Source organism: Ranitomeya imitator, chromosome 2 (assembly GCF_032444005.1).
Source record: "Ranitomeya imitator isolate aRanImi1 chromosome 2, aRanImi1.pri, whole genome shotgun sequence".
Classification (NCBI taxonomy): Eukaryota; Metazoa; Chordata; class Amphibia; order Anura; family Dendrobatidae; genus Ranitomeya; species Ranitomeya imitator.
This window is the reverse complement of record NC_091283.1, coordinates 743,447,393-743,471,075: the sequence shown is the minus strand read 5'-3', so window position 1 is coordinate 743,471,075 and position 23,683 is coordinate 743,447,393. Positions and strand designations below refer to the sequence as shown.

The 23,683-nt window shown below is 50.1% G+C and overlaps 1 protein-coding gene across 2 annotated transcripts in view; it reads left to right on the top strand.

Annotated features, from left to right (window-relative positions):
- The window catches only part of NOLC1 (nucleolar and coiled-body phosphoprotein 1), an 82,716-nt gene that overhangs the window by 9,677 nt on the left and 49,356 nt on the right, over positions 1-23,683 (top strand). Inside the window, exons 3-8 of one of the 2 annotated variants that reach the window (XM_069753254.1) lie at positions 11,945-12,066; positions 13,938-14,047; positions 14,832-14,955; positions 15,571-15,668; positions 15,761-15,911; positions 23,298-23,441. In XM_069753254.1, the coding sequence (XP_069609355.1) occupies positions 11,945-12,066; positions 13,938-14,047; positions 14,832-14,955; positions 15,571-15,668; positions 15,761-15,911; positions 23,298-23,441 (749 nt within the window). Of the gene's footprint in view, positions 1-11,944; positions 12,067-13,937; positions 14,048-14,831; positions 14,956-15,567; positions 15,669-15,760; positions 15,912-23,297; positions 23,442-23,683 lie in introns of both variants that reach the window. The other variant, XM_069753253.1, reaches the window with a different exon arrangement.

Below are 23,683 nucleotides of genomic sequence, written 5' to 3'. Positions count from 1 at the left end.
CCCCCGCGGTTGGTGTCCCACCGATCCTCCTCCCCTGAGTCAGGCGAGGCATTATCTGATGCGCCTTCGGAGGATACTTCGGAGCTGGATCCTAACCAAATCGCCACCATGAGTGAGACAGTCCAGAACCTCATTGGGGCAATAAACCAAACATGTGGCATCAAGGATCCCTCTACGGAACCCGCAGATCAGGCGGTTTCGTTTAGACGGGCCAAACCACCTTCAAAATTTTTCGCTCCTCATCCTGAATTCGAGGAAATCGTGTCCAGAGAGAGAGAGAACCCCAGAGGGGAAAACGCCTGGGTGTGTTATATCCTTTTCCTCCAGAACTTACCGCCAATTGGACGGCCTCTCCCTCGGTGGACCCCCCCTGTTTCCAGGCTGTCCACCAACACGGTGCTTCCTCTGTCCGGCGGAGCATCTCTGAAGGATTCTAACGATAGAGTTATAGAATCCTTCGCGAAATCTGCTTTTGAAGAGGCTTCAGCGGCTCTATGTCCAGCTTTTGCGTCCACTTGGGCTTCAAAATCCATCTCAAAATGGGCCAAGGATCTTCGGCAAGGTATCCTGGATGGGGCGCCTCCCGCGCAATTAGCGGAACTTGCCAACCAGATTTCCCACGCTGGTGAATACCTGGTTTCCGCCTCCCTGGATGTCGCGTCTTGTGCGGCTCAAGCTTCCAGCAATGCCGTTGCCATCCGCCGGACCGTTTGGCTCAAGGCCTGGCAGGCGGACTTGTCCTCCAAAAAGTCCCTCACTAGTCTGCCCTTCCAGGGCTCTCGCCTCTTTGGTTCCCAGCTGGACCAAATAATTAAGGACGCCACCGGGGGTACAAGTTCTCTTCTCCCCCAGGCCAAGCCTCGTCGCCCTCCTCCTAGACGACAGTTTCGTTCTTTTCGGCCTTTTCTTCGCTTCGCTGCGTCAAACTCCTTTTCCCAGCAGCAACAGAGGCCACAGGCACGTCAAGAGAAGAAGGCGGTGTCCTTCAGGCCCACTCCGTCCTGGCGTCCTCGTTTCTCCCAGGGTAGATCCTCCAGGCCCAGGACTGGAAGATCCACCTCGGCATGAGTCTCGGCAAGACTCCAGCCCAACTCCCAGATTGGGTGGCCGTCTTCTCCTTTTCAGGGACGTCTGGATTTCCGCAGTAGAGGATGCATGGGTCAGGGAAGTTGTATCCTCGGGATACAAAATAGAATTCGCTTCCCAACCTCGGGATCGTTTCTTCCAATCCCGTCCTCCAAGAGACCCCGCTCTAGTTCCGGGCTTCTTCTCAGCCATCGCTTCTCTGCTCAAATCCGGGGTAATCGTTCCCGTCCCAGAAAAAGAACGCTTCACGGGTTTCTACTCGAATCTTTTTGTGGTACCGAAAAAAGACGGCAAAGTTCGCCCCATTCTGGACCTCAAATTGCTGAACAGGAGAGTTCGCCTGAGACACTTCAGGATGGAATCCCTTCGTTCAGTAATTGCTTCCATGGAGGCTCAGGAGTTTCTATGCTCAATAGATATCCAGGACGCCTACCTCCATGTCCCGATATTTCCCGGACATCACCGTTTCCTGTGCTTCGCAGTGCAACGAGATCATTTTCAGTTCGTCGCTCTGCCGTTCGGTCTTGCAACCGCGCCAAGAGTGTTCACAAAGATCATGGCGGCGCTGATGGCCATCTTGAGAGTCAGAGGCTTGGTCCTATTTCCATATCTCGACGACCTCCTCATCAAGGCTCCGTCCTTCGCTCAGGCCCACGAAAGCCTGTCCATTGTTCTCGACACCTTAGCCCGTTTCGGGTGGCTGGTAAACCGGAAGAAGTCCTGCCTTATTCCTTCTCAGCGCATCATCTTTCTGGGCATGCTTTTCGATACTCGTCAGAGCAGAGTCTTCCTTCCCACAGACAAGAGATCCACTCTCTGTCGGGACATACGCTTGCTCCAGGGTCCTCGACCTCTCTCCCTCCGTTCGGCCATGAAGGTTCTGGGGAGGATGGTAGCTACATTGGAAGCGATTCCCTTCGCCCAATTCCATTCGCGACCCCTTCAGCAAGCCATTCTGTCTCAGTGGGACAGGTCGGTCTTCTCCCTGGATCGACCGATCAAACTCTCCTTTCGGGTCAGGCGGTCTCTCAACTGGTGGCTGACGTCACCTCTCATCTCCCAGGGCAGGTCCTTCCTTCCGGTTCACTGGCAGGTGGTGACAACGGACGCCAGCCTGCTCGGCTGGGGTGCGGTTTTTCGCCACCTGACGGTCCAGGGCCGCTGGTCGCTGCGGGAGTCATCTCTGCCGATCAACGTCCTCGAAATTCGGGCCATCTTCCTGTCCCTCCGCCACTGGGAAAGGATCCTCAGGGGCCTTCCAGTCCGGATCCAGACGGACAACGCCACGGCTGTGGCATATGTCAACCATCAGGGGGGGACTCGGAGCTCCTTGGCCCTTGCCGAGGTATCCAAGATCCTCCTTTGGGCAGAGGCAACGGTTCCGGTGATATCCGCGGTGCATATCCCCGGCGTGGAAAACTGGGCCGCCGACTTCCTCAGCCGCGAGGGCCTCGCGGCAGGGGAATGGTCCTTGCATCCGGAGGTCTTCCATCAGATTTGTCTTCGATGGGGAACTCCGGATGTGGATCTCACGGCGTCCCGAGTCAACAGGAAGGTTCCGCAGTTCGTCTCCAGGTCCCGCGATCCTCTCGCAGTGGGCGTCGATGCTCTGGCCATTCCTTGGTCACAGTTCGAGCTGCCCTACCTGTTCCCACCCCTTCCATTACTTCCCAAACTGTTGAAGAAGATCAAAGCGGAAGGGGTGCCGGTCATCCTGATCGCCCCGGATTGGCCCAGGAGAGCTTGGTTCGCGGAGCTCGTCAACCTTCTCGCGGACGCTCCCTGGCGCCTTCCAGACAGGCCCGATCTGCTGTCCCAGGGTCCGATCTGCCACCCGAATTCTCGGTCGCTCAGTTTAACGGCGTGGCTGTTGAGACCGCGGTTCTGAGAGCGTCCGGCCTTTCGGACCGGGTGATTCACACCATGATTCAGGCTCGGAAGCCTTCGTCTTCCAGGATCTACTACCGCACCTGGAAGGCCTACTTCCGGTGGTGCGAGTCCAACCGCGTTCCGCCTATGGTTTTTTCCCTGCCTTCTCTTTTGGCCTTCCTTCAGGCAGGACTGGATTCGGGCCTGGCTCTTAGTTCCCTGAAGGGTCAGGTCTCTGCGCTTTCCATCCTCTTTCAGAAGACCTTGGCCTCTCGGCCACAGGTTAAGACCTTCTTTCAGGGGGTAGCCCACGCCGTCCCGCCGTACAGGGCCCCTGTGGAGGCATGGGACCTAAACCTGGTACTGGACGTTCTGAAGGTTTCTCCCTTTGAACCTCTTGGGGAGATTCCTCTATCAGTTTTATCATGGAAGGTAGCCTTTCTTGTGGCCATCACGTCCATTCGCCGCGTTTCCGAGCTGGCGGCCCTGTCTTGCCGTCCTCCGTTTTTGGTCATTCACCAGGACAAGGTGGTCTTCCGGCCCCCACCTTCTTTTCTTCCTAAGGTGGTTTCCACCTTCCACCTCAACGAGGACATCGTTCTACCTTCCTTTTGTCCAGCTCCGACTCATCCTCTGGAGCGATCATTGAACAAGCTGGACCTTGTCAGGGCTGTGAGGATCTATCTGGACAGAACGTCCACTTTCCGGAAGACGGATTCCTTTTTCGTCATTCCTGATGGCACGCGCAGAGGCCAGCCGGCTTCTAAAGCGACTATTGCTCGATGGATCAGAATGGCAATCTTGGAGGCTTACCGGGTCAAGAACAGAGTGCCCCCTCCTGGGATTAAGGCTCACTCTACCCGGGCAGTCGGCGCCTCCTGGGCGGTGCACCACAGGGCTTCCGCCCTACAGCTGTGCAAAGCGGCAACTTGGTCTTCCATCCACACGTTCGCCAAATTTTACAAGGTCCATACCTACGCATCGGCGGACGCCAGCCTAGGCAGAAGGATCCTGCAGGCGGCAGTGGTGAGTCCTCTGACCTGATGGAAGTCTGTTTTTCCCGCCCTTGGGACTGCTTTGGGACGTCCCATGGTTCCTGTGTCCCCCAATGAGAGGCGATAAAGAAAACAGGATTTTTGGTTGCTTACCGTAAAATCTGTTTCTTGAAGCCTCCATTGGGGGACACAGCTCCCTCCCAATGTTTTTGTTATATGTTCTCTGACTGTTCTCACGTTTACAGTTCTCAAGTTTGTGGTTATGGTTTTTCAACCTTGTTCTTTCTCCTACTGCTTTCTCACTAACTCAAGAGTTTAATGCCAGTCGGTGGGGTGTACACTGCAGAGGAGGAGCTAACTTTTTTATTTGCATAGTGTCAGCCTCCTAGTGGCAGCAGCATACACCCATGGTTCCTGTGTCCCCCAATGGAGGCTTCAAGAAACAGATTTTACGGTAAGCAACCAAAAATCCTGTTTTTCCGCCTCAGGTCCTGCAGGCTTCCCAGCCCCAGCTTCAGCGCGGCGGCTTCGGCCCTCAGTGGCTCCCCTGCTCCGGCCGCTGTTTGCGGCCGTTCATTTCCTTTCTGCGTGGTGGCTTTGCCAGCCGTCGCATCGCTCTGGCCGCTTTATGCGGCCGTTCATTTCAGCGCGGCGGCTTCCCAGCCGCCACATCGCTTCGGCCCTCTCTGGCTCCCCTGCTCCGGCCGCTGTAATCGGCCGTTCATTTCTTCTCAGCGCGGCGGCTTTGCCGGCCGCCGCATCGCTTCGGGCCCCCTGCAGCTGCGTCCCTCTGGCCGCTTACAGTGCCGCTCATCCTCCCTCAGCGCGGCGGCTTGCCAGACCGCCACACCGCTTTGGACCTGCGGCTGCGCTACTCCCGCCGCTGTAGGCGGCCGCTCACCCATCGCCTTCTGCGGCGCACTGTTCTCCGCTGCGGCCCTTCCATGCCGGTCACCGATCGCTAATTTAGGCCCCGGCTTCTGCCTGGGCCTACGTCAGTGCCGGACTCCGCCCCCTTTCCTTGTTCGTCGGGCAGGCTTTTCTCCCTCCCGACAATTTCACTGAGAACCGCCTTTTCTCCTCCCACCGGCGCCATCTTGGGACTCCTGAACCACGAGTCCCCTCCTCCGGAACAAGAGAGTGATATAGTACAGTGGTAAGGTGTGCAGGCTTGCAAACAGAGAGCTGTGAGTTCGAACCCCAGCAATGAAAGTTAATTTTAAGCAACGCAGATCGATCAAGATTACGGCAGCAGGCCTTACCACCCTCCTGCCTAAGGGTCTATTTCTCGCCGGAGGTTCATACCATCTAGCCGGACAGCTTCCTCCGGATTTCGTCTGCCGTAAGTAGCTCTGCACCGCAGACTGACACTCCGCTATGTCTGTCCTGTAGCAACCCGATTGTTCCCACCGCCCAGGATCCCCCAGCCGATCCGCCCCATAGTGATACCTATCCCAGGCTGGGCCTCCTCTCTGTCTCAATCGGTGGCCAATTTAACATGGGTGTCTCAAACCCTGGTTTCCGTGCTGGATCGGTTACCCCTGCAGACCCCCGCAGTAGGCACCGGGTCGCAGGAAGCTCCGTCCAAGCCTTCCAAGGCTAGCTGCAAAAGGTCCAGACAGGAACGCCGGTCTGAGTCCTCTTCTCGCTTCATCTCGCCACTCGGTCCTCCTCTGCGGTCGGCGTCCTCCCGATCCTCCTCCGCTGAGTCAGGCGAGGTTTTCTCTGATGCGCCTTCGGAGGATAATTTGGGGCCGGATTCGAACCAAATCGCTATTTGGTTCAAAGCCTCATTGGAGTGACCAATCAGACCTGTGGCATCGAAGATTCCTCTACGAAACCCGCAGATCAGGCGGTTTCGTTTAGACGGTCTAAACTACCTCCCAAGGTATTTGCTCCTCATCCTGAATTCGAGGAGCTTCTGGCCAGAGAGAGCGAATTCGACCAGACGTTCTCAAAGAGACAAGCGTCTTGGAGTCTCGTATCTCTTTCCTCCGGATCTCATTGCCAACCGGAATGAGAGGCGTTAGAGAACGACCTCTCCCCCTGTGGATCCGTCGGCTGCTAGACTTGCCGCCAACACAGTCCTTACGCTGTCCGGTGGGCGGCTCTAAAAGATTCCATCGATAGGATCATGGAATCCTTCGTGAAGTCGGCTTTCGAAACTGCCGCATCATCCCAATGCCCGGCTTTGGCTTCCACTTGGGTTTTGAAGTCTGTATCTGAGGGGCTAAACAACTCCGTTGGGGCTTTCAAGCTGGAGCTCCGTCAGGCCGGCTGGCGGAACTTGCCACCCAGATTACTCATGCCGGGGAATAATTTGTTCCCGAGACGTCGCGTCTTCTGCCGCACAGGCGCCCAGTAATGTTGTTGCCAGCTGTCGCACTGTTTGGCTCAAGAGTCATCGAAGAAGTCCCTCACTAGCCTGCCTTTTCAAGGTTCATGTCCTTTCGGTTCCAAGCTGGACCAAATTATTAAGGACGCCACTGGTGGCACCAGTCCCCTTCTCCAGACCTCACCTACTTCCCTTTAGGCGGCTACTTTGGTCTTTTTGACCTTTTTCGTAGTTTTGCGGCATCAGATTCTTCTTCGCAACTGCAGAGGCCACAGGCACGTTAAGAGAAGAAGGTATTCTTCGGCTCACTCTTTCCTGGCGTGCCCGCTACTCCTAAGGTGGATTCTCCAGGTCCAGGACTGGAAGTTCCACCTAGGCATGACCCACGACTAGACCCCAGCCCGTTTCTCAGACTGGGCAACAGTCTCCTGTTCCTCAGGGACGTCTGGGTCTCCTCAGCAGAGGTCGCATGGGCCAGGGCACTTGTTCCCTCTAGATACAAAATCTTCATTTCACGGTCCTGGGATCGTTTTCTTCAAATCCCAACCTACAAGAGACCCCGCTCTAGTCCCGGGTTTTCTTTACTGCCATTGTTTCCCTCCTTAAATCCGGAGTAATCGTTCCCATCCCAGAACAGGAACGGTTCACAGGCTTCTCTTCGAATCTTTTTGTACTGACAGAGAACGACAAGGTTCGTCCCAGTCCGGATCTCAATTTGCTGAACAAGAAGTTTCGTCGGAGACCCTTCAGGACGATATTCCCTCGTTCAGTAATCGCTTCCATGGAGGCTCAGGAATTTCGGTTTCAGGCTCCCGAAAGTCTATCCATCTTTCCCGACATTCTAACCGTTGCGGGTGGCTCGTCAACAGGAAGAAGTTCCGTCTTGTTCAGCGCCTCGTATCTCCGGGCATGTTCTTCGACACTGGTCGGACCAGAGTCTTCCTTCCCGAAAACAAGATATCCCTCCTTTGTCAGGAAGTTCGCTTGCTCCAGGGTTCTCGGCTCCCCTCCTTTCCGATGGGCCTTAAAGGCCCTAAGGAGGTTGGTTGCAACATCGGAAGCAATTTTCCCTTCGCCCGTTTCATTCAAGACTTCTTCAGCAGGCTATTCTATCACAGGGGACAGGTCTGTCTTCTCCCTGCATCGTCCGATCCGGTTTTCTCCCGGGTCAAATGGTTCCTCGACTGGTGGCCGAGGTCACTTCTCTTATCCCAGAGTAGATCCTTCTCAGCATATCCTTCCTTCCAGTTCCCTGGCAGGTGGTGACGACGGACGCCAGCCCGCTCGGCGGAGGCGCGGGGCTTTGTCTCCTGTTCTTTCAGGGTTGTTGGTCGGCGCAGGAGTCCTCTTTGCCGATCAATGTTCTCGAGTTCTGGATCATCTTTCTGTCTTGCCTTCACTGGGTAAGGATTCTCAGCAGCCTGCCAATTCGAACCCAGACAGACAATGACACAGCAGTGGCATACGTCTACCACCAGGGGTGGACTCGGCGTTCTCTGGCCTCGGCCGAGATTCCAGGATCCTCCTTTGGACAGAGGCAACGGTCCTGGTGAGCTCCGCAGTGCATGTCCCCGGCGTGGACATTTAGGCCGCCGACTTCATCGGCTTCGAGGGCCTCGCGGCAGGGGAATGGTACTTCAGGAGGTTTCCTGTCGGATTGCTCTTCGATGGGGGACTCCAGAGGTGGACCTCATGGCGTCCCGATTGAACAGGAGGTCCCTCGGGTCGGCCCAGGGTCCCGTGATCCTCTCACAGTGGTGTTGACATTTTGGCCATTCCTTGGTCGCAGTTCCTGCTCCCCTATCGGTTCCCACCCCTTCCCTTGCTTTCCAAGCTGTCGAAAAAGATCAAGGCGGGATGGGTGCCGGTCATTCTGATCGTCCCGGATTGGCCCAGGAGGTCTTGGTTTGCAGACATCGTCAATCTTCTCGCGGACACCCCTGGTGCCTTCCAAACAGACCCGATCTGCTGTCTCGGGGTCCGATCTGCCACCCGAATTATCGGTCGCTCAGTTTAACGGCGTGGCTGTGGACTCCACTGTTTTAAGAGCGTCCGGCCTTTCGGCCCGGATGAGTCACACTATAATCCAGGCTAGGAAGCCTTCGTCTTCTTCCAGGATCTACTATTGTACCTGGAAGGCTTACTTTCGTTGATGCGAGTCCAACCGCTTTTCACCTATGTCCTTTTTCCCTGCCTTCCATTTGGTTTTCCTTCAGGCAGGACTGGATTCGGGCTTCGCTCTCAGTTCCCAAAAGGGCCAGGTTCCTGCGCTCTTCTTCCCTTTAAGAAGACTTTATCTTCTCAGCCACAGGTTAAGACCTTCCTTCAAGGAGTAGTCCACGCTGTCCCTCCGTTCAGGGCCTCTGTGGATTCATGGGATTTAAAGGTTGTGTTGGTTGTTCTTAGGGGTTCCCCCCTTTGAGCCTCTCAGGGAGTTTTCCCTGTCAGTTCTCTCGGAAGGTGGCTTTTCTCAGGTCCATCTCTTCGATCCACCGCGTTTTTGAGTTGACGGCCATTTCCTGCCGACCTCCTTTCTTGATTTTCCACCAGGATAAGGTGGTCCCAGGCCTCCGCCTTCCTTCCTTCCTTTCTCGAGGTGGTTTTCATCTTTCCACCTCAACGAGGACTTCGTTCTACCTTCCTTTTGTCCAGCTCCGACTCATCCTCTGGAGCGATCGTTGAACAGGCTGGACCTCGTCAGGGCAGTGAGGATCTCCCTGGCTAGCACGGCCGCTTTCCGAAAGATGGATTCTCTTTTCGCCATCCCTGATGGCGTGCGTAGAGGCCTGCCGGCTTCCAAGGCGACGATTGCTCGCTCAATCAGAACGGCAATTTTGGAAGCTTACCGGGTCAAGCACAGAGGGCCCCCTCCTGAGATGAAGTCTCACTCTACCCGGGCAGTCGGCGCTTCCAGTGCGGTACGTCACAGGGCTTTCGCCGACGGCTTTGCAAAGCGGCAACCTGGTCTTCCATCCACACGTTTCGACGAACTACGGCGGACTCCAGCCTGGGCAGAAGGATCCTGCAAGCGGCAGTGGTGAGTCCTCGGACCTGATGGAAGTCTGTTTTTCCCACCCCAGGGACTGCTTTGGGACGTCCCATGGTTCCTGTGTCCCCCAATGAAAGGCGATAGAGAAAACAGGATTTTTGGTTGCTTACCGTAAAATCTGTTTCTCGGAGCCTTCATTGGAGGACACAGCACCCTCCCAAGTTGAACAGCTCTGTTTACTGTCTACGTTTGAGTTCTTTGAACACTCTGAGTGTTTGAAGCTGTTAATCTGTGAAGCGCCGTGGATTTTGTTGGCGCTATATAAAGTTTATTATTATTATTATATTATTATTCTTTCTCTTTTACACGTTGCTTCTCCTACTGCTTTCTCACTAACTGAATATCCTACTTCCTGTCGGTAGGGTGTACACTGCAGAGGAGGAGCTAACTTTTTTATTTGCATAGTGTCAGCCTCCTAGTGGCAGCAGCATACACCCATGGTTCCTGTGTCCCCCAATGAAGGCTCCGAGAAACAGATTTTACGGTAAGCAACCAAAAATCCTGTTTTTCACTGGTTTTGGACGGCGGGATATCAGTGACACGAAGGTTATAAGCCATAATTACCCATGTTGTGACAGGCTGGCGTGACCGGACCTAACTCCCCAACACACGTTTCAGTGCGGGTACACCACCTTCGTGTCACTGTGGCTCACTCTGGGAATGTTAGTAGTCCCTATCAGAATGGCTAGTATTATGTTTGGGTTATTTGGAGTGGGCAAGATTAAGAGCAACAGAGGTTACTGAGATCTGCTTTGCTCTCAAACCCCTCCTCCCCTTTATACAATATATGACTAAACGTACCGTCACACATAACGATATCGTTGCTTTTTGTGACGTAGCAACGATATCGTTAACGAAATCGTTATGCGTGACAGCGACCAACGATCAGGCCCCTGCTGGGAGATCGTTGGTCGCTGGGGAATGATCAGGACTTTATTTCGTCGCTGGATCACCCGCTGACATCGCTGAATCAACGTGTGTGACGCTGATTCAGCGATGTCTTCACTGGTAACCAGGGTAAACATCGGGTTACTATGCGCAGGGCCGCACTTAGTAACCCAATGTTTACCCTGGTTACCATTGTAAAAAAAAAACAAACCACTACATACTTACATTCCTGTCACGTTTCCCTGGCGTCAGCTTCCCTGCGTCCCCCAGTGTCAGCGCCGGCCGGCCGTAAAGCAGAGCACAGCGGTGACGTCACCGCTCTGCTTTCCGGCCAGGGCTTACACAGTGCAGGGAAGCTGAGGCCGGGGACGCGACAGGAATGTAAGTATGTTGTGTTTGTTTTTTTACTTTTACGCTGGTAACCAGGGTAAACATCGGGTTACCAAGCACGGCCCTGCGCTTAGTAACCCGATGTTTACCCTGGTTACCCGGGGACCTCAGCATCGTTGGTCGCTGGAGAGCTGTCTGTGTGACAGCTCTCCAGCGACCACACAAGGACTTTCCAACGATAACGGCCAGGTCGTATCGCTGGTCGTGATCGTTGGAAAGTTGCTGAGTGTGACGGTACCTTTAGCCTCTTCTACCAACCTATTTGGCTATACCTATGCTGCATATATCGTACCACAGTCACTGAGGATATTCTGCTCAGTAGATTATACCATGAGAACCCATCTGTGCAGGCATATTGTATCGGTCCTTATTTAATTGGAGTTTTGTCCTACACCTCTTGTTGTCATGCCGTTATATTATGTATTGATTGCTCTCTGAACTGTATGTATGCACAATAACAGTTCTGTTTTTATCTATTTTCATATTAATTAAGTTTGTTCACATTTGTATAATATTGGCACGTTCTTTGTCTCATTTTTCTCCTGTTATACTAGATATGCTCTGAGTCATTTTGCCTTTTGTTAATATGCTCCTTAGCATACATATGCTACTGTACTATATGCATTGTAACATTACTGAAGTAATATGTCTTCGGGACTATTTTTTACACAACTGTGAACATTTGCTTTTATTTTTATTTGTGAAGCAAACAGATAAAACAAAATAACTGTAACTTCAGTGTGCACAACTATTCCCCCCACCCCCCATCCTCATAAAGTCAGTACTTTGTAGAGCCTCCTTTTGCAGCAATTACAGCTGCAAGTCGCTTTCGATAAGTCTATATGATCTTTCCTCATCTTACCACTGGAATTTTTTTCCATTCCTATATAGGTTACCGAAGTATGTGTATACTTTATGCATGATATAGAGATATATATATATGTTCTGCCGCTGTTGTTTAACGCATATATATATATATATACATATATATAAAAATAAAAGAAACAATTCTTCTCGCTTCCCATCCGCTCCCCTGCCGTTCAGCGTCCCCTTCTGAAGCAGGCAGCTGGCTTAAGCCCCCTGTCGCGTGCACGCCAACCACGCCAACGTCAGCTGCTGGCCTCTGCATTGCCATACACTGTGCCACAATACACTTTCAGCTGAATGTGTGTCTGCCCTGTCCCGGTCACATCTTCTGAGACTGCAGTTATTACGCCTCTGCTTGCAAAGTTTATGCACTTATTGTTTCAGGAGCACTAGTCTTAAATCCAGGCTCACTTTTCCCCATTCTATGTAAAGTGTTTCATATCTTTTCATGTAATATAATTTCAGATCACCAGATGCAAAGAAAAGGAAATATCCTGTCAATGGTTTACCAGCTAAGAAATCTGGAAAGGAATCCAGCAGCGATGAGAGTTCCAGTGAAGATGATGAGCCACCTGCAAAGAAACAAGGTAAAACAGACTGATGTGTTGCTTTTCTCCAAGCTTAAAATGCTTTAACCCGTTTAGGACCGGGGGTATTTCCATTTTTGCCTAAAATTTTTTGCTTCCCATGGCCATAACTTTTTTTATTTTTTGAATGACACCGTTGGTTTTACCATGTCGTGTACTAGAAAACTGGAAGAAAAAAAACTCCCGAGTGCGATGAAATTTGCAAAAAAGTGCAATCCCACAGTTGTTTTTTCTTTGGCTTTTTTGCTAGGTTCACTAAATGCTAAAACTGACCTGCCATTATGATTCTCCAGGTCATTACGAGTTCAAAGGCACCAAACATGTTTCTTAATTATCTAAGTTTGAAAAAAAAAACAATTGCGCCATTTTCCGATACCCATAGTGTCTCCATTTTTCGTGACCTGGGGTTAAGTGAAGGTTTATTTTTTGCGTGCCGAGCTGACGTCTTTAATGATACCATTTTGGGGCAGATATGATCTTTTGATCGCCCGTTATTGCATTTCAATTCAATGTCATGGTCACCAAAAAAAATGTAATTCTGGCTTTTTGACTACTTTTTTTTTTTTTTCCGCTACGCCGCTTAGCGATCAGGTTAATCCTTTTTTTTTTTATTTTTTTTTTTTTTATTGATGGATCTGGTGATTCTGAACTCGGTGATACCAAATGTGTATGATTTTTTTTTTATTATTGTTTTATTTTGAATGGGGCGAAAGGGGGGTGATTTGAACTTCTTATATTTTTTTTATTTTATATTTTGTAAACCTTTTTTTTTACTTTTGCATTGCTTCAATAGTCTCCATGGGAGACTAGAAGCCGCCATAACTCGATCTCCTCTGCTACATATGGGTGATGCTTAGATCACCTGTGTATAGCAGAATTACTCACTTGCTATGAGCGCCAACCACCAGGCGGCATTCATTGCAATCCGGCAGCGACAACCATAGAGGTCTCCAGGAGACCTCTGGTTGTCATGCCGACTCATCGGCGACCCGTGGTCATGTGACACGGACGCCGATGGGAGGAGGTAATGACACGCTTCCTGCAGGTGCATGTTTAATGCCGCTGTCAGTTTGACAGCGGCATTTAACATGTTAACAGCCGTGGGTAGATCGCGATTCTACCTGTGGCTGTTAGGGGCACATGTCATGTGCCGGAAAAGGTGGAGGCTCATCGCCGGAGCCCGCACCAAACAGGGGGAGGCGTCCAATGACTGGCTCTTCTTCCGTTCTACCAGAAATAAACAGACATGTCTCCAAGAGTTTTTACCTTCACAAGGTCCGTTAAAATAACAAGGACATACAAACGGCAGCATAGATTATAATGGGTGCATGTTGTATCCTTGTAAAACCCGAACAGAACACGTACTTCTGAATGAGGCCTTGGATAGCTAGAGCGAGTGGTTGTACACATCTGCAGTAGAGATAAAAGTATCTAAACTGTAAGGCTATGTTCACACATTGCATTTTTTAATAGTTATTTTCTGTAAATGTTAAACTACATTATACAGTTCCAGCAAAAGTCTGAGTTTTCAGAAATCTCCTGCAGACACATTGGTTTTATTTTCCTGACTGATTTGGAAAGTAAGTGAAGACTGCAGCACTCTGGTACCCACAGCTCACAGTAGCGCATTAGAGGGGGCGACACTCCCACAAGAGAGAAATCTGAAACTAGTATCAGGCTGCAAACTATGTATCAATGGGTCTAAAAATGAATGAATGAAGATTGCAGACAAACTTAGTGCAGTTGTATTAAATATAGACTACCAATAGCACGATAAAAAGGTTTTTTTTAAAATGTCAAGGATCCATAGCCTTTAATTTTTTACTTGTTAATGAATTGTAAGTATTTAATCTTTCTCTTGTGTATTTTAGCCACTTCAGCAAGCAAAAAGCCCGTATCCAAAACTCCTCCACCAAAGAAAGCCAAAAGCAGCAGCGAAGATTCCAGTGATTCTGAGGAAGACTCTAAGAAAGCTCCACTGGTAAGTTACACATTCTATTAACTCCTTAATCACCCATAGTGTACATTTGTCATGGATCGCTAATGTAAGTATGAAGCTGGCTTAGCAGCTGAGCCAGCTTAATACCAGGCAGACCCCGGTTGTGTTACTTAGCCGGCATCTGTCTGTGCCTGCAGCAACTGGAGTTGGCTCCGATCTCTGCAGTTAAACCACTTAAATGCTGTTCCCAATGTCTGGTAGTGGAATTTTATTGACTCCATTGCAGGGAAATGTTGTGTTACTATGGCTATTACTATGGCAATCAGATCAATCAAAACACCAGCTCAGGGCGCGAAAAAACAAACTCCTAAAGCTCCATGGAAATAGAGAGTATTACGGGTCTCAGAAAACAACATATTTTACTGGTAACAAAAAAAAAAAACTAATAGGATGAAAAATTGACAACTTTGGTTTTGCTACAGTCATGCTGACCTGTATAATCTTGTCGCGAGATCATATTTATCACACAACATAACAAAACGCAAAGCAACAGTGGTGGATTTGTGTAGTGCTCTCCAGTTCCAATTATACTGCACATGTGATTTTTTTTTTTCCAATATGTTGGTATGGTTAAATGAAATGTAATTTAAAACTACAACTCCTCACTTATATAAAAAAAAAAAAAGGGCCAGGTTCACACGTCTATGAAGGATGAGAAATACCCTGGCCAACCGCTTGTTCTCCTGACCTGAGCTAACCTGTCCCACAGGCATAAATGAGGCAGTTCACCTTGGATCTTCATTTTTCATCTCCTTTTCCTCTTTAGAAAAAGGCCACACTTGTGGTGAAAGCTGCGAATGTAAAAGCAGCACGTCAGAAAAAAGCTGAGGTTTCGAGTTCCGAAGACGAAGCTCCAAAGAAGCAGCAGCCACCTGCTGCCAAGTCCCCAGGTACAAGCTGCTCACCTGATTAGATTCTGCTTTTCCATTTATAAATCTACTAGATGGAGGCCCGATGAATCAATCGGCTGATCTCTGCGGCGGCGTGTTCACGACAGTGTTCCGCTGGTGGTACCACGCAAGAGGCTGCATGTGTGTGAGTGTGTGTGTGTTGTGTATAGAGTGTGTGTGGTGGAACGGTGTTCCACTGGTGGTACCGCTCAATAGGCTGGTAGCAGTTTCCATATTGAGACACCCATCTCTTGGGTGTCCCAATATGGTGGTTGGTGAACTTCCTCCGCTTGGAATTCAGGGATACAGTGACAGCTGGACAGAACAATAGATAAGCAGCAGAAAAGTTTCATAGGTTTTTAATCTGTTGGTGATGTACGTTAATGTCACGTGTGCAGAGAGGAGGGGTGGTGTTTGGGTTGTCTAATGAAGGCACTCAAGTCTCCCAACTTGTGCTCCTACAAAACCTCTGCTGCAGGATAGCAAAAAGTGGTATGTATCCCAACGTAGTGCCAATAAAAATCTACAGCTTACCCACAAAGACAAGACTTCACGTTGCTTTATGAAGTGTGCCTAGTAAGTGATGTTAATATGATTTTTACTTTAAATTAGCAGCGAAGGCGACTCCAGTGGCAAAGAACATAGCAGCAGCGAAAGGTAGAAAATCTGATACTAGCAGCAGCGAAGAGTCGGATGACAGCGAGCCAGCCAAGGTAAAGCAATATTAATTATACAGTCATAGTGCACAATGCCATGACGTTTGACTAGTCTGGTTATATTGAGGTTTTCGTTATGTATACTACAGACCGCTCCTGCAAAGACTCCACCAACCAAGTCCCCTGCAGCTGCTAAACCACAGGTTAACAAGGTAACCAAGGGAAAGAAAAGCTCCAGCAGTGATGACTCTGACAGCTCTGAGGATGAAGCCCCAGCTGCGAAGGCCAAGCCAAAGCCAGGTAATAGATTTTCTCTTACAATTAGGCCGGTTTCACACGTCAGTGCCTCCGGTATGTCTAGTGACAGCTTTCTCATGTACCGGAAACACAGACACACGTAGAGCCATTCAAATGAACGGGTCTATGCAGATGTCAGTGTGTTTTGACAGACCGTGTTCACCCGTCCTGCAGGCCCCAGATTTCACTCGCTGGTTTGTAGTGCAGACAGATGCCAGCAGCTATGGGCTAGGTGCAGTTCTCAGCCAGGTGAACCAACAAGGAAAGGAACACCCAGAGAAGTGTCTTATGTCACCATTGAAAAAGAATGTTTGGCAATCGTGTTGGCTCTGCAGAAGCTGCAACCATACCTCTATGGGCGCAGCTTCACCGTGATCACAGATCATAACCCATTGAGTTGGCTCAACAGAATAGTTAGGGACAATGGGAAATTGCTTAGATGGAGTTTGATACTTCAGCAATATGATTTCACAATTCAGCACAAGAAGGGAGTTGATCATGGCAATGCCGATGGCCTGTCTCGCCAAGATGGGGCTATCTATCTATCTATCTATCTATCTATCTATCTATCTATATATATATACACACATACACACACACACTATATATCTCTATCTGTGTAGTGACATATGTCTAGGGTTATATGTGTGACTAGTGATAATGTAACACCTGTCCTGAAGGCAAGTCGCACTTAGGTGTTAATAGGTACTTCCTTGGGACTAGTAGAAATTGTCTCCATATCACACCAGGAGGTCTAGCTGGAGCCAAGAAGAAGGTAACATTTGGCACCTCTGAGGTCTTGGAGGGGAGATGCTAAATTGCGGCCTAAGGTGATCTATTCCTGGGAACCTGGTCACAAGAGGAAAATAATATATATTCATTAGTACAGCGGCCGTGGCCAATCAACAAGCCAGCAATTATGATATTAACCTGAGGGGCCGGTCTAGAAACCTGACCTCAGACCAAAGTTATAAATTTAGACAGCAGACAGAGAATTGTGTTCACATGTGAGGGCAGCCTGAGAAGCTGATGTGTTCCACCATCTCCATTCACCCCCCCTCAGGGAGCAGAAAGCAACTACCAGTTAAATAATTTCTGTAAGTGTTCTCCTGTTTTTGATACTGTTTTACACAAGTTGTATGTCTTTTTATTATCATATTTTTATACCTTTTCTTATTGTAAGCACTGACCCTTTTGTTATTAAAGTATAAAACTTTAACAAGTTGAACCTTGAATGTTCTAAAAGAATCCATAGCCTAAGGTGTGTGAGCCTTATGAGTGATAGACATATTTTTATTAGTATTTATTAGTATTATTATTTCTGGGACTCATCGCCCGTCTATTCGGTGAGTGGTGGCAGCGCGTATGAGCGGGTGTGTGGCCCCAAGTCACGTGTGAGTGTGAGAGCAGGCACGTGACGAATTAGTGACACCACGGAGTAGGGATCCGTGACACCTATAGTTGTTAAAGGGTTAATCGAACACCATGCAGTAAGAAAAAAGTCTTTCTTTCGCACTTCATTGGGGGACACAGGTAACCATGGGTGTATGCTGCTGTCGCTAGGAGGCTGACACTATGCAAATAAAGAAAAGTAACTTCTCCCAGGCAGTATACACCCACCGACAGGCACCAGGCAACTCAGTTTTTTGCTTAGTATCTGTAGGAGGCGGACCTGGATCTAACACCAGATCCACATTTCTTTTTCTTTCAGGGATTGTGTGTCTTTATTAATCTTTTTCCCTTTTGTTTCAGATACACTTCTGGGGGTTACAGGGTGCAGTTCTTCTCACCCTGATTCCCCGCATTAAGCAACCGAGAGAGCAGTGTGGTATCGCCTACATCGGATCCGCTGGGCAGGACTTTTTTGGGTCACCCTGGGGTGTTAATGTTTACTTTCGGTGGCCAGTCCTTGCCTTTTTTCCCTTCCTCTCCTCGGAGTGGGCTGAGAGGAAGACTATGGTCACCTGCGGTGACCTCCCCCCTTTTAAGAGGTTGACGCCGTTACTGGGCTAGGGGATTTGGGGGCCATCGGGTTCTCTTTTATTTAAATCTCGCGCCTCTTTCCTCGTAGCACGCGTTTTTCCACCATATTCCATTTCGGCAAGTCTCTACCCTGGAAGGCCGCACCCTTTCTTCTTCCTCGTTCCCAGAGCTGGACATACCTCGCTTGCAGCCCAGCGCTGGTATTGGCTGCGCTCCGGCAGGCCACACCCCCTTTTCTCTGCCGGCCTATCGGGCGCTTGGTTTCTCTTCAGCCGGCCACGCCCCACAGTTTGGCGCGTTCTCTGCACGAGCAGATGCTTGCATCCTGCGCTTTCCCTTCTGTGCATAGCATACTCTGGAATACCTCTCCAGCAGTCCTTCCATCATGTCCGTCTCACCCGAGGCCCCTAATGCTCGGGACGATTGCACTCCTCCTCCGCCGGAGTGGGCTGTTGCAATGTCTCAGTCAGTCTCCGACCTGATTAAAGTGTCTCAGTCCCTGGTTCAGGTACTGGAACGTATTCTACTGCCACCAGTGCCACGAATGCTTCTCACAGCTATTCGCTCGCACCTGTCCAAGATTTTCACAGGGGTAGACTTGAGAAAAGAACCAGAAAGCGTTTTCTGTCTAGTTCTTCATCCACTTCTCCAGCTCCAACTGCGTCAGCCAGAATACTGCTCTCTACCCATTCCCCCTCTTTGCAGGCGGACGTCGGGTCAGATATATCCTCAGTTGGATTCTGACTCAGATGCAGATCAGACTTCCGCAACGCAGGATATGGTTGACAGCCTTATCTCAGCCATTATTCAAACGCTTGAGCTTAAGGAGGAAGAGGCAGCTTCTCAGGACATCTCCGTTTCTTTCAAAAGGATGAAGCGTCCTTCTAGAGTTTTACCCATCCATAAGTTATTTGATAACACTATGTCTAGACTCTGGGAACACCCTGGTAAACGTTTTCCAGGGAGAAAACATAGACATTTTATACCCGTTTGCTGCAGACCTTGTTAGCAAATGGTCCGAATCTCCTAAGGTAGATCCACCTGTGGCTAGATTGTCCTCCCAGACAGTGCTGTCCATTCCTGACGTGGCATTTCTAAAGGACCCCACGGACAAACAAATTGAGGCTCTAACCAAATCGGCTTTTGAAGCTTCTGGTACCTCCTTTCTGCCCCAATTTCGCCTCTACTTGGGTGGCGAAAGCGGTGTCGGCCTGGGCCAAAACCCTACGCAGAGGCATTGTAGCTTCGGCCCCCGCACAGGAGCTAGCGTATTTAGCTGATCAGATTTCACTGGCTGGAAAGTACCTTCTGAATGCTTCTCTGGATGCGGCGGCTTGCTCTGCAAGGGCAAACAACAATATTGTCGTCATTCGCCGTGTCCTCTGGCTGAAGGCGTGGAACGCAGATCCCGCTTTCAAAAAATCCCTCACAGGTTTGCCCTTCCAGGGATCCCAGGCTCTTTGGAGCGCAGCTAGACTAAATGATCGCGGACGCCACGGGCGGTAGGAGCACTTCTCTTCAGCAATCTAAGCCTAGGCGTCCCTTAAATAGAAAGGGACCCTATTCCTTTCGCTCCTTCGCCTCCTCAGGTGGTGCCTCTCAGCATGACTGGTCTTCCACTCAAAGGGACCAAAGGAAGCCTTTTTTCAGGCCTACCCCTCACTGGAGAGCTAAAGGCCGCTCCTCCAAATCTTCCAGTTCTCGCGACCGCAGATTTTCTTCCAAATGACGGGTCACCACCACCTGGAAATCTTTCCAGGGTGGGAGGCAGGCTTCTTCTGTTCACAGAGCCTTGGTTATCGGTGGTCGAGGACGCCTGTGTCAGGGAGATTGTCACATCAGGTTACAAAATAGACTTTTCGTCGCCCCCCCCTCTCCCGCCCACCCAAACAGCCCTCCCATGTCCCAGGGCTTTTTCAGGCGGTTGATTCCCTTCTAGCCTCAGGGGTAATCGTCCCAGTACCTTCCAACCAGCGGTTTTCCGTTTTTTACTCAAAACTATTTGTAGTTCCGAAAAAAGACAGCTCTCCGCCCAATTTTGGACCTCAGACGGTTGAACCGCCACCTCCAGATTCGGCACTTCAAGATGGAGTCCTTGCACTCAGTGATCGCCTCCATGAAACCGGGAGAATTTCTGTGCTCTGTGGACATTCGGTATGCGTATCTGCACATTCCGATTTCTGTTCATCAGAGGTTCCTTCGTTTCGCGATCCAGGACCAACATTTCCAATTCACGGCTCTTCCTTTCGGCTTGGCGTCCGCCCCCAGAGTCTTTACGAAAGTAATGGCGGCGATCATGGCCATCCTTCGGTTGAAGGGGATTCTTGTAATCCCCTATCTCGACGATCTCCTTGTAAAGGGTCCGTCTCGCCGCGACTGCTTTCACAGTCTCCAGATCACTCTGGACACGTTAACCCGCCTCGGTTGGATAATCAACGAACAAAAGTCCACCTTGATTCCGACCCAGCGTCTAGAATTCCTGGGCATGGAATTCGACACCATTCAGGCTCAGGTCTTCCTCTCTCTTCGGAGGGGCATCAAAGTCCTAAAGCATCCTACCCCTCTACCTCTACAGCTCGGCATGAGGGTTCTGGGCAATATGGTCGCTTCCATGGAAGCATTCCCTTATGCTCAGTTCCACTCTCACCTTCTCCAGCTGGCCCTTCTGTCAGTTTGGGACAGGATTCCACTCTCCTTAGACCGCCCAGTTCGCCTTCCTCTCGATGTGAGACATTCTTTCATTTGGTGGACGCTATCCATTTCCATTCTCCCCCTCCGCTGGCAGGTCATCACCACCGATGCCAGTCTCCAGGGGTGGGGTGCGGTCTTTCTCCACCTCACAGCCCAAGGGCGCTGGACTGCTCAAGAGGCACACCTCCCGATCAATCTTTTGGAAATCAGGGCTATTTTTCTAGCCCTCCTCCGCTGGCAGCCCCTCCTCTCTGGAAAACCAGTCTGCATTCAGTCGGACAACGCCATAGCTGTGGCTTACATAAATCGGGGAGGGACTCGTGGCAAACAAGTCATGACGGAGGTGGCAAAAATTCTTCGGTAGGCGGAGAACTACGTTCCCTCCATATCAGCTGTCCACATTCCAGGGGTGGAAAATTAGGAAACCGACTTTCTCAGCCGTCAGGGGCTCATGTCAGGCGAGTGGGCTCTTCTCCCCGCTGTCTTCTACCAGATTTGCCAAAGGTGGGGCGTGCCGAACGTCGACCTAATGGCCTCCCGAGCAAACCACAAGGATCCCCAGTACGTATCCAGATCCCGGGATCCGAGGGCCGTCGGCTGCGACGTTCTCGTGGGCCCAGTTTCAGATGCCTCCTGCCTCTTCCCTTGCTTCCAAGTGTCGTAAAGAAGATAAAGACAGAGGGGGTTCCCATTGTCTTAGTAGCTCCAGATTGGCCCCGCAGGGCCTGGTATGCGGAGCTAGTGAACATGTTATTGGACGTACCTTGGAGGCTCCCCTCTTCCACCCGAGTTCTCGGTCTCTGAATGTAATGGTATGGCCGTTGAGGCCGCGATCCTGAAGGACGCAGGTTTTTCTCAACGTGTCATACTAAACATAAGATCTAGGAAACCGGCATCTTCCCTTATCTACCATAGATGTTGGAAGGCCTTTTTCCGATGGTATGATGTCAACGGTCTATCCCTATGGTTTTTTCCCTTCCTTCGCTTCTCGGATTTCTTCAGTCGGGGTCTAGATTCGAACCTCTCCCTGAGCACGTTAAAGGGTCAGGTTTCTGCCTTGTCAATTCTCTTTCAAAGAGACCTTGCTTCTCTCCCCCAGGTGAGAACCTTCCTTAAGGGGGTTGCTCATGTTGCACCTCCTTACCATCCTCCGGTCGCTCCTGGGGACCTCAACCTTGTGCTCGGCGCCCTCCAGTGTACGCCTTTTGAACCGATTCGGGACATCTCTTTTTCGCTTCTTTCCTGGAAAGTAGCTTTTTTGGTCGCCATCACCTCGATCAGGAGAGTTTGAGTTGGCGGCGTTGTCCTGTCGTTCTCCCTTTCTGGTCCTTCATCAGGACAAAGTTGTCCTTCAGCCTGTCCCTTTTCTGCCAAAGGTGGTTTCGGCTTTTCACATCAATGAAGACATCGTCCTTCCTTCTTTGTGCCCTTCCCAGTTCATCCTTTAGAGAAATCTCTCCACAATTTGGATGTGGTCAGGGCCATCTGAGTCTACCTTGCCAGAACTGCTCCTTTTCGTCAGTCCTCTGTTTGTCATGTCGGAAGGTCGTCAGAAGGGGCTCCCCGCCTCTAAGTCCACAATTACTCGGTGGATCCGTTCGGCGGTCCTGGAGGCATACTGTGTTCAAGACAAACAGCTTACTCCGGGGGTGAGGGCTCTCGGGTAGAGCTTCTTGGGCAGTTCGTCACCAAGCTACGGCCTTGCAGGTTTGCAAGGCTGCAACTTGGTCGTCCATCCACACCTTTGTGAAATTCTACAAGGTGCACACTCAGGCTTCTGCGGATGCAGGCCTGGGTAGGAAGATACTGCAGGCGGCGGTTTCGCATCGGCCGACCTAGTTCTCTATTCTTATAGACGTCCCATGGTTACCTGTGTCCCCCAATGAAGCAAGAAAGAAAGAGAGGGATTTTTGGTTCTTACCGTAAAATCTTTCTTGGAGCCTTCATTGGGGGACACAGCACCCTCCCTTTATGTTGTACCGTATTAGCCAACGTGCCGTTGTTGGGGTTGGTACATAGGTTGAGTTATTTATACTTGTTCCTACTACTGCTTTTGCACCAACTGAGTTGCCTGGTGCCTGTCGGAGGTTGAATACTGCCGGGGAGGAGTTACTTTTCTTTATTTGCATAGTGTCAGCCTCCTAGCGACAGCAGCATACACCCATGGTTACCTGCGTCCCCCAATGAAGGCTCCAAGAAAGAGATTTTACGGTAAGAACCAAAAAAAACCCTCTTTTAATTAAATAAAACAATATACACATTTTTTCTATCTTTATTACTCTTCCATTCCAAGCGAAGCCCTCAGTCCGGTCGATGCACAGACTGGTCGCGGGGCTCCTGACCGGAGTGTGACAGCCTCCTAGAAGTATAGGAATGTATCATTCTCTGGTTGTGAGACCCGCGGACAGTCCGTGCATTGCAGTCCATGATCAGACAGATCCATGGACGTCTGCCCTTCGTCAGTATATGGCAGAGCACAGTAGCTTCTGGTGAACACAGTTGGCTACAGAGAGTGACCGTTTTGAACATGTATTTTTGGGGGCAGTCTTCCCATCTTACAACCAAAACAATAAATATGATCAGATATTTTTATTTTACTACTTGACTTTGCATATGCTAGGCATAGAAATGTGTTGTTAGGTTTCCTGTATCTGTTCAGATTATTTCCTGCTTAAGTTTTACAACCGACCATTTCTTTATTTGCTTTTTATTAAGGCGCATACAGTGCTGTTCCTCCCCCAACAATGGTAAATAAAGTGGGTGCAAAAACTACTCCCAAGGCAATTGCTAAAAAAGCAGAAAGCAGCAGTGACTCTTCAGATAGTGAGGAGGAGGAGGAAGAACCACCAACGAAAAAAGGTATTTATTTTATTTTTGGGAATTGCTGGTTAAGTATCAAATTTGACTCTTTGCCATAAAATAATGTACATGTTTGTCAGCAGTGGGGTTATCCTGTGTGGAGGGGCTTAAAAGCTTTCTCCTCAGTAAAATTAGCCGCAGAGACAAGGGGTTAATAATCTGAACTGTTTTTTTTTTTTTAATGTAAGGCTATGTGCGCACGTTGAGTAATTGCTTGCAGAAATTTCTGCAAGATTTCTGCA